The 10,455-nt window shown below is 45.4% G+C and overlaps 1 protein-coding gene across 1 annotated transcript in view; it reads left to right on the top strand.

Annotated features, from left to right (window-relative positions):
• The first annotated feature begins 288 nt into the window (after window positions 1–288).
• The window catches only part of LOC145417173 (uncharacterized), a 16,491-nt gene continuing 6,324 nt past the window's right edge, over window positions 289–10,455 (top strand). The window contains exons 1-2 of the mRNA XM_080285949.1: window positions 289–342; window positions 814–993. Coding sequence (XP_080142075.1) covers window positions 298–342; window positions 814–993 — 225 coding nt within the window. The 5' untranslated portion in view covers window positions 289–297. The remainder of the gene's footprint in view (window positions 343–813; window positions 994–10,455) is intronic.

Raw genomic sequence — 10,455 nt, 5'->3', positions numbered from 1 at the left:
AGACATTTCCCGGCGACTCTCCCTCTCACTAGTAAAATTAACGATTCGGAGGAACTGAGTTGAGCTGCACGGGATTCACACCAAGGAAAAAGAGGATTGACAAAGCTGGTTGTACCAGCCATAAGTGTCTGCGATAGTACATTAGCACATAGTTGGCAGAGCCTCCAGCACTAATGTTTGTATTAGTACGGACAGGTGTGTGAGGCCATCAGGACGGCCCTGGATGCACTGGCAGTGGAGACTGATGCCACACACACCCCCGCCCTTCCACCACACCCAGACCCGGCCTCCACCATCATGGACAAGATCAACACCATCACAAAGATGCCACAGCAAATAACAGTAAGTTACCCACATCTCCCCCACCAGTATTGCCTCAAAGTAATAATACATTGCCAATTTCCTTAAGAATATACAGATAGTGTCCCATGTAGAGGCGGTGGCTCAATCGGTAGACAGGTAGCCTGCAGTCCTACCAGACCCAGGTTCAAATCCCCCTGGAGGAGGGAACGGTTTAAGGATTTGAATTTCATAAAACAGACTTTACTGATTTACCAGAAGACCCCCCGACATGTCGTAAAAATACCCCAGCTAATACCAATACACCAGTCCTGCATGAGACAGCCCTAGCATGTATTCAGTATTGACGATGGATGTTGGCGCTGAAGTGGTGACATGTAGAGGTGTATGGCATGAAGGAGGACTACTGAGCCTTGGGAGCAGGCTGTGAAGCCTATGCCCAGAGTCGAACACATAAAAAAAAAAAAAATATGGATGCTGTTTATATATACTGATGTATGGTACCGCCCACAGGTTGAGAACCTCCTGGAGATGAGTCAGCGCATCAAGACGCTGGTGCATCATGGCCTGGTATTTGCCGTCCAAGAAGACCAAGGTGGCATCCGGTCCTCCAGGATAACCCTAGAAAATAACCAGATATACATGCACTGCCTTCAGGATCAGCTGCCACCCCCCCACGCCCACACACTGCAGGTAACTCCACCACTGTGACATGTACCATCAACTCTCACCTGTCTGAGTCTTACCCCATATCTCCCACATATGCAATGATTTTTGTCTCGCCTGTGTTATACTGTGCCCAGCTGCATGTTTCCTATGCACGTCAAACCACAGACTCACTCCCTCATCATCGCTTTTATACTCCATTCAACTTTTCTTCATCAGCGTTTATGTTATCATCAAACTCTTCTTCCTTAATGCATTTCACCTTCGTTTTATGTTGCACAACACCCTGTTTGTTCTTCAGCATCAGTAGACTTGAAATGCTTCAGTGTTTGCAGTGTTTACATAACATCCTGTTTGTTCTTCAGCATCAGTAGACTTCAAATGCTTCAGTGTTTGCAGTGTTTATCACTGAGTTTCATCACAATAGTTTGTAATGGCAGTGCCATGTTGTAGTTCAAAGCAGTTATTGGTTGTGACCTCATTCACATTATTTATACAGTAATGCCCCATTCATCCGGATGTCCACCATCTTTACGATTCATAACCCAGATGCTGTTATCTGGCTGTATTAAACCATTATATGTACATTTTTCCATTTTATCCAGATAAAATACTTGCAATCCGGTGGAAATTTTGGCTGCAAGAACATTTTTGTTGGGCTGGACGGGATTAGCCCAGTGGCGCCACGCTGTCTGGCTGGGTAGTTCGTCAAGTGTCTGCTAGGGACCCCCCCGGCCCTTCCCAGTTCCCACACATCAACCGTGTAGTGAACAGCTCCTCTCATATAGTTACTATGGCAGCACAAGCGGTGGCTTTTGTGGTTATTCGCAACCTGCTTCAGGCATTGCTGTTCCTTGCATGCCTCTTCCTAGGGTGTGTGATGATGGTCCTTCCACCACAGAAGAGGAAGAGGGTAGTGATGACCCTGCAGAAGAAGCAAGAGATCCTCGGTAAGATTGATGTGAGATGGTCGACTTCCCACATCTTAAATAGTATGACCTGGTCCGCTGAACCCTGCATGACATCAGGAAATCCCATAACAAACTGACCCAGTACACAGCAGACTTTGGCAAGAGCAACAGATGCAGTGCCAAATGGAAGGCTATGGGCATCCCCAGCATGCCAGTGTCAACCGTTCAACATTAACCTGGTACTGCCAGCAACGGGCTGCAGGCGTGCAAGTGCCTGGGACTGAGTTGAAAGGCGCTGCTGGGAAGTTTGCCCACCTTCACAATATCCCTGACTTCAAGGCATCTGAAGGTTGGTTGTTCAGGGTCAAGCTTCAACATGGCCTTACAAATCGTACTTTCAGTGGCGAAGCTGTGGACACTAGTGAGGAGGGGGAGGAGGAGTTTCATCAGGTTCTGTTAGGCTCGATTGAGGAGGGCCTCGCCACGGTCAAGTCTATAATGCTGACAATAATGGCCTCATCTATCATTCCCTGTAACCCAGTAAATCATTGACAACGCTGGGTGGTAACCATATAACCACACCATAGGGTCAGGTGCAGCCAGCTACAGTGCCGGTTAAATGGATGGAAATGTATATGTGGCATCCACCCATAAACCAAACCACACTTTTCCCAGTGTCTGGCTGTGGTGAGGCACTGTCAGGCGCAAGTGAATAGTAGTACACTGCATGGGATAACCCTGCAGGGGTGATTACTTGCCTGTGGTTGATGGGTCTGACCAGAAAGACTGGGGCTCATCCCACAACAACCTATCAGTGTACACAAAGCATCAGCTGTACCATGAACAACCTCAGTGGGGGCTGAACAACTTCAGTGGGGACTGAACAACCTCAGTGGGCACTGAATAACCTCAGTGGGGACTGAACAACCTCAATGGGGACTGAACAACCTCAGTGGGCACTGAATAACCTCAGTGGGCACTGAACAACCTCAGTGGGGACTGAACAACCTCAATGGGGACTGAACAACCTCAGTGGGGACTGAACAACCTCAGTGGGGACTGAACAACCTCAGTGGGGACTGAACAACCTCAGTGGGGACTGAACAACCTCAGTGGGGACTGAACAACCTCAGTGGGCACTGAACAACCTCAGTGGGCACTGAACAACCTCAGTGGGCACTGAACAACCTCAGTGGGCACTGAACAACCTCAGTGGGCACTGAACAACCTCGGTGGGTATTTTTTGTACAAGTCTGGAGTCATTTGCTTTGATCCTTTTGACTAAGTAATCCAGAACTGGTTATGTTGAGGCAAATTAGAGGAAGACTCCAGCCCAGCACCTCAGACCAACTTTATGGGGCCAGGAAAGGCTTGTCATATACTATCTCCATTGTTCACCCTTAAATTAACTTGGGTTTTGAGGTGATAAAGCTTCTTTTCAAAGCAACGTGTCAATTATAGTAAAAAGAAAGTTGGTCTTACCTTGAAGGCTGACTTACACCGCTGACGACAGCAGTTACATCAAGCTGTTTGCCACTCGTTGTCCACACCTTTGCTCCTCGTTCAACTTCTCATTATCGGCCATGTCTTCATCTCTTTCAGCGTCTTTACTCCAACCATTTTCAGCGTCAGTATATTGCCATAGCCTCAGAATATATATATCAGTTTGTGAGAGACTAACGAGGAGAGTATGTGAGTGAGGTGCAGGGGGAGAAGCTGAGGATGAGATGGAGGGATGGAGTAGAGACGTATATGTGAGAGGGGGTGTGAGCTGGGGGGAGGGCCGTGCAATGGCGGCAGAAAGGGAGAAGATGGTGATTTGTTTGTGGCCACCCCTTACGGGATCAAGGCGTCTGGTAGTAGGTAACCAAACATTGGATACTACCAATATTACTATACTCTTTTCACTCTAACTTGGCCAAGATTTTCACAGTTTTTCAGCTTGTTTCTTAGTTCAGTGGCAGAATGAGACAATGCTATGGCCCTACATCCTTTCCCTAGCACTTCTTTGTGACTAGCATCATAAAATGACAATACTATGGCCCTACATCCTTTCCATAGCACTTCTTTGTGACTAGCATCTTAAAAAGATAATACTATGGCTCTACATCCTTTCCATAGCACTTCTTTGTGACTAGCATCATAGAAAGACAATACTATGGTTCTATATCCTTTCCACAGCACATCTTTGTGACTAGCGTCATAGAAAGACAGTACTATGGCTCTATATCCTTTCCATAGCACTTCTTTGTGACTAGCATCATAAAAAGACAGTACTATGGCTCTATATCCTTTCCATAGCACTTCTTTGTGGCTAGCATCCTCCTCCACCATCGTCATCATCATCATCATCATCATTGGGACCTCCTTTCCCACCTTAGGGCAGGGTGAGGAGTAGCAATCTCCAGACAGCCCAACTTTGGCCAGACCAATGGGCCTCGCTTCCATTCGCTCATCATTCAGGCCCCCGGAATCCCGGCTCTATCTGATACCCCCAAAACATTCGATACGTTCTGTAGCTTCACATAAACATATCGGATTGAGTCAATCTGACGCTGCCACGTTATAAAGGGTTGCCAAATCCCTGATCATGCACTTCTTCTCACAACATTCATCCAACCAGCTCGATCTCTTGTCAGTCCCTAGCCTAAACGACTTCCAAACCTCTCTTCCTCACACACTCATCCACCATATCTCTCCACCTTCTCCTTGACCTACCTCACCTCCTCCCTTCTTCAGATTCGCTCAGATATACCTTCTTCACCACTCTATTGTTATCCATTCCCTCCACATGCCCATATCATCTCAGTACACTCTCTTCGATTCTGGTGTCCACCGACTTCCTCACTCCGCAACTTCCATGAATCACATTATTTCATATCCTTTCCACCCTCTGTACTCCACATACATTCCTTAGCAGTCCCATCTCCACTGCTGTCTTCTTGACTTTTCATTTGCATGCCACACCACAGTCGTACATCCATATGTTAAATTTGGCACTAACACTCCTTCATGTAAGCCCCGTGCAGTTGCAACACCCAAGCCTCTGTTTCTTATCAAGGCCTTCATTGCACCAGCTACTTTCCTTCCTTGTGTCACTCTACTTTCCACTTCTTTTGCACATTTTCCTCTCTTTTCTATCACTTTACCCAGGTATTTGAACTCTCTCACCAATTCCAGTCTCTCTTCATTCACTGTAATATCACACTGGGAGTCACCTTCTCTCTCAGTAACCATCACTTTACTCTTTTCTACATTTACTCTCAAGGCACGACGCTTACAGACATCAGCGAAACTCTGCACTAGCCTACCAAGTTCTTGTCCGGTACCTGCATGCAGTACTGCATCATCAGCATACAACAAATATGAGATATTCCATCCATCACCATTCATTACCAACGCCATCCCCCTCTCCATTACTTGTGTTTTTACTGCTTTCATTACCCCAAACATATATATATATATATATATATATATATATATATATATATATATATATATATATATATAGAGATATATATATATATATATATTATTGAACAACCGTGGGTATATCACACATCCTTGTCGCACACCCACACCGATCGTGAACCATTTACTTAGATGCCCATTTACCCTTAAACACTCCTCACCAACATCATAAAAACTCTTGACAGCATCTAGCAGCTTACCATCTACAACATACATGCGCAAAACCTTCCACAATGCTTCTCTGCCTACTTTACCGTATGCTTTTTTCAGATCCTAGAATGCCATAAACACCTTATAATCCTTCTCACAAGCCTTCTCCTCTATCTGTCTCACTGCAAATATTTGATCCACACGTCTCCTTCCATCCTGTTCATCACCCACAAGGACTTTTGATATCTCTCTTACTTTCTCTGTAATAATTCTTACATATACTTTCCCTACCACACTCTAATAAGCTTATGCCACGATAATTCTTGCACTCACTTCGCTCACCTTTATTTTTGTACAGGGGTACAATCACAGCCTTTTTCCACTCTGCAGGCACAGTTTCACTCATCCATGCCTTCTTACATATCTCCAACAAGCACTTCATTCCACTCTCTCCACTACACTTAAGCATCTCTGCATACACCTCATCAACCCTAGCTGCTTTCCCATTTTTCAGCCACTTCACAGCGCTCTTCACCTGTGCGAGTGTCACGTCTCCTGGCACTGCATTCCTTCTCTGCACACCCCCAAAACCAATCATGTTTACAGCTGTTACACAACTGCCAATTTTAGGCCAGGTTAGAGTAAAATGAGTCTAGTTTAAGAGGTTCCTAGCACATCCTCTGCAGCTGTTTAATCTAGTGCTTTTTTGTTACTTATCATATTTTACATTGGCTAAGAGGGTTAAAACCTAAATAAAAATATGGCAGGGATAAGGGACAGAATAGGGAGGCTGCCAGAGATCGAGCAGCGTGGAAATCCACCATTAGATGACCAAGACCAACACATGCATGTTGGAGCCTTTATAGATGATACAATACTGACAGTGTGACATCAGGGGTAAGGGAATGAATAGGAAGGCTGCCAGAGATTGAGCAGCGTGGTGAGGCGCCATTAGGTGACCAAGGCTGAGGCATTGCTGCTGGAGCCTTTATAAACAATACAAAGTGTGTGCATTCAGTAGTAATGCTAAGTCAGTCCACTTCTACACCAAAGTACAGTACATGCTTGGCTGTCATCAACCCTGGCAGGTACTTGCATCAGTCAAATGTAGCTAAACACTTGGTAACTACACAGTTATCACGGAAAAGACATTCACCCACAGGTATACAGTACAGGCCAAGAATCACGGCTAAATTACACCTCCATTTTTTTATTGACCTGGGGGGAGGGCAGCGAAATGGCAGGGGATAGGGTGACATGGAGGCGATTTGTTTGGGGTGTGAGCTGGGGGGAAGGCAGCGAAATGGCAGGGGATAGGGTGACATGGAGGCGATTTGTTTGGGGTGTGAGCTGGGGGGAGGGCAGCGAAATGGCAGGGGATAGGGTGACATGGAGGCGATTTGTTTAGGGTGTGAGCTGGTGGAAAGGGCTACGAAATGGCAGGGGACAGGGCGACATGGAGGTAATTTGTTTGTGGCCACCCCTTACAGGACTAAGGCATCTGGCAATAGATTAACAGACAGATAGATAAATTGTCGTCATTATACCAACTTTACTCAAATTTTTTGCCCATAAAATGAACTTGGGTTTTGAGGTAACAAGAGTCCTATTTAGCAATGTGTCAAAGAGAAAGTTAAGTCTCACCTTGGAGGATGTCAAGTACACGTATGATGGCAGCAGCTACATCACCTTGGAGGATGTCAAGTACACGTATGGTGGCAGCAGCTACATCACCTTGGAGGATGTCAAGTACACGTATGATGGCAGCAGCTACATCACCTTGGAGGATGTCAAGTACACGTATGATGGCAGCAGCTACATCAGGTTTCATACGCGTTGGCCACATCTTTGCTCCACCTCGTTCAACTTCTATCACCTTGTTCAACTTCTCTATCATCCATCTTCACCTCGTTCAAACTCAGTGCTACAACTGTCTTCTGTTTCTCCTCCATATCAGTCTTGGCAAATCCTGAAAATAATAATAACAACAATTTTGTCCAAGGCAATTGATGGCTGCTCTAAATGGCTGTACTTTTTGATGGTAAATCCAAATATGAAATCAGAGTTTTCCTCTCAGACGTAGTATTCTTGTGACGCCACGTGTGCTGTGGCACACCTAATGTCTGACTTGGCTCGTATCTCTGACTGGGGTAAAGATAATCTTGTTTTTAATGCATCTAAGACTAAATTTTTACACCTATCAACCCGACAAAATCTTCTGCAGGAGTACCCACTAATGTTTAATAATATCCAGCTCAATCCTGCATCATCCTTGAACATGCTTGGGGTTTCATTCACTCGGGACTTTTCTTGGAAAGATCATATTACATCTCTGGTAAAATTTGCTTCCAAGAGATTAGGTGTGCTAAGCCGACCCCGTACCTTCTTTGCACCTGCACAGTTGTTGACTTTATGCAGGGGTTTTATTCACCCCTGTGTTGAGTACAACTCTCATGTGTGGGGAGGCTCCCTACATACAGCTCTTCTCAATAGGGTTTTTTTATTTTTTTTTTTAATGCAAGGAAAAAGGAACCAAAGGCCATGAGCCCGCAGTAACAGTTCCCTCCAAGAGAAAAACAAAATATAATATAGAGCCAAATTCAAGATCCGATCATTTTGAGATGCCTGGACACACTGCGTTTGAAAGACTGGAGATCATAGGCAGCAGGAAATACAGACAGAGGGAGACAGTTCCAGAGCTGACCTGTTTCATAAATGAAAGACTGGGAGTAACGGTTAACTCTTGCATTAGAGAGTTGGACAGAAAAAAGATGAGAGTTTGCTGCCAGACGGGTGCTACACACCCGTCGTAGAGGTGGAGGAATGCAAGCAGACAGTTCAGAGGAGCAGTGACCATTAAAGTAGCGATAGAAAAGAGATAAAGATGCAACAGTGCGGCGAAGAGACAGAGGTTGAAGGGAGTCAGTAAGAGGAGGAGAGTTAATGAGACGAAAAGGCTTTGACTCCACCCTATTGAGAAGAGCTGTATGTAGGGAGCCTCCCCACACATGAGAGTTGTACTCCACACAGGGGCGAATAAAACCCCTGTATAGAGTCAACAATTGCGCAGGGGTAAAGAAAGAGCGGAGTCGGCTTAGCACACCCAATCTCTTGGAAGCAGATTTTACAAGAGATGTAATATGATCTTTCCAAGATAAGTCCCGAGTAAATGAAACCCCAAGCATGTTCAAGGATGATGCAGGATTTAGCTGAATATTATTAAACATTAGTGGGTATACCTGTGGAAGATTTTGTCGGGTTGATAGGTGTAAGAACTGAGTCTTAGATGCATTAAAGACAACCATATTATTTTTACCCCAGTCAGAGATACGAGCCAAGTCAGACATTAGGTGTGCCATAGCCTCATCCCTTGTTTGTTGAAGTAACTGTTGAGATGGGCGTTGTGGGAACCGAATGGAAAGGTGAAGGGTGGAGTCATCAGCGTATGAGTGGATAGGGCTAGATGTACAGCTTAGAAGATCATTGATGAATAAAAGGAAGAGAGTTGGTGATAGGACAGAGCCCTGAGGAACACCACTGTTGATTGATCTAGGAGAAGAACGATGGCCGTCTACAACAGCGGCTATAGAACGACCAGAAAGGAAGCTAGCGATGAAGGCACAGATAGAAGGATAAAAACCGTAGGAGGGCAGTTTGGAAATTAAGGATTTATGCCAGACTCGATCGAAAGCCTTTGAGATGTCAAGTGCAATGGCAAAGCTTTCGCCAAAGTCCCGAAAGGAGGATGACCAGGAGTCTGAAAGGTAGGTGAGAAGATCGCCAGTGGAGCGTCCCTGACAGAACCCATACTGACGATCGGAAAGAAGGTTGTGATAGGAAAGATACCTTAAAATTTTTCTATTAAGAATTGACTCGAAAACTTTTGAAATACAGGACGTTAAAGCAATTGGACGATAGTTGGAGGGTTGGGAGTGGTCACCCTTCTTTGGGACTGGCTGAATGAGAGCAAACTTCCAGCAAGAAGGAAAGGTACAAGTTGACAGACAAAGACGAAAGAGTTTGCCTAGGCAGGGTGTAAGCACAGAAGCACAGTTCTTGAGAACAACAGGAGGGACCCCATCAGGCCCATATGCCTTGTTAGTACTGAGGCCAGTAATGGCAGAAAATACATCAACTGAAGAAATTTTAATGTCAGCCATGAGGAAGTCAGAGGGGGGAAGTGATGGAGGAACAGCACCGGAATCGTCTAAGGTAGAATTGGAGGAGAAAGTCTGTGCGAAGAGATCTGCTTTATCAGTAGAAGAAATAGCTACAGAACCATCAGAGTAGAAAAGAGGAGGGAAGGATGATGAGGTAAAATTGTTAGAGAGATTTTTGGCAAGATGCCAGAAGGAGCGGGAAGAATTCGAGTTGGAGAGTTGAGAGCATTTAGTATGGATGAAATTATTTTTAGTAGAGCGAAGAACAGACTTAGCACGATTCCGGGCAGAAACGTAAAGATGATGTGATTCAGGGGTGGGTTGGCTCTGGTACCTTTTGTAGGCCCTCTCCTTATTGCGGACAGCATTAGAACAAGCGTGATTAAACCAAGGCTTTCTTGCATTAGTCAAAGGATATGAGAAAGGAATGTATGCTTCCATGCCCGAGAGAATAACCTCCGTAATGCACAAGGCACACTCAGATGGCTCACGGCCATGGAAGCAATAATCATTCCAGGGAAAATCAAAGAAGTACTGCCTGAGTGCCTCCCAGTCTGCGGCTCCAAAATGCCACAGACGACGTTTCCCTGGAGGGTCCACAGGCCGTACCGGAGTGATAGGACAGGTTAAGGTAATAAGGTTGTGATCGGAGGAGCCCAACGGAGAGAAAAGATTAACAGAGTAAGCAGAAGGATTAGTTGTGAGGAAGAGGTCAAGTATGTTGGAGCTCTCTCCAAGGCGGTCAGGGATACGGGTAGGGTGCTGTACAAGCTGCTCTAGGTCATTAAGGATAGAAA

Source organism: Coenobita brevimanus, chromosome 109, assembly GCF_032717465.1.
Source record: "Coenobita brevimanus isolate Jiangsu-jjx chromosome 109, ASM3271746v2, whole genome shotgun sequence".
NCBI lineage: Eukaryota > Metazoa > Arthropoda > Malacostraca > Decapoda > Coenobitidae > Coenobita > Coenobita brevimanus.
This window is presented reverse-complemented; position numbering and strand designations above follow the sequence as displayed.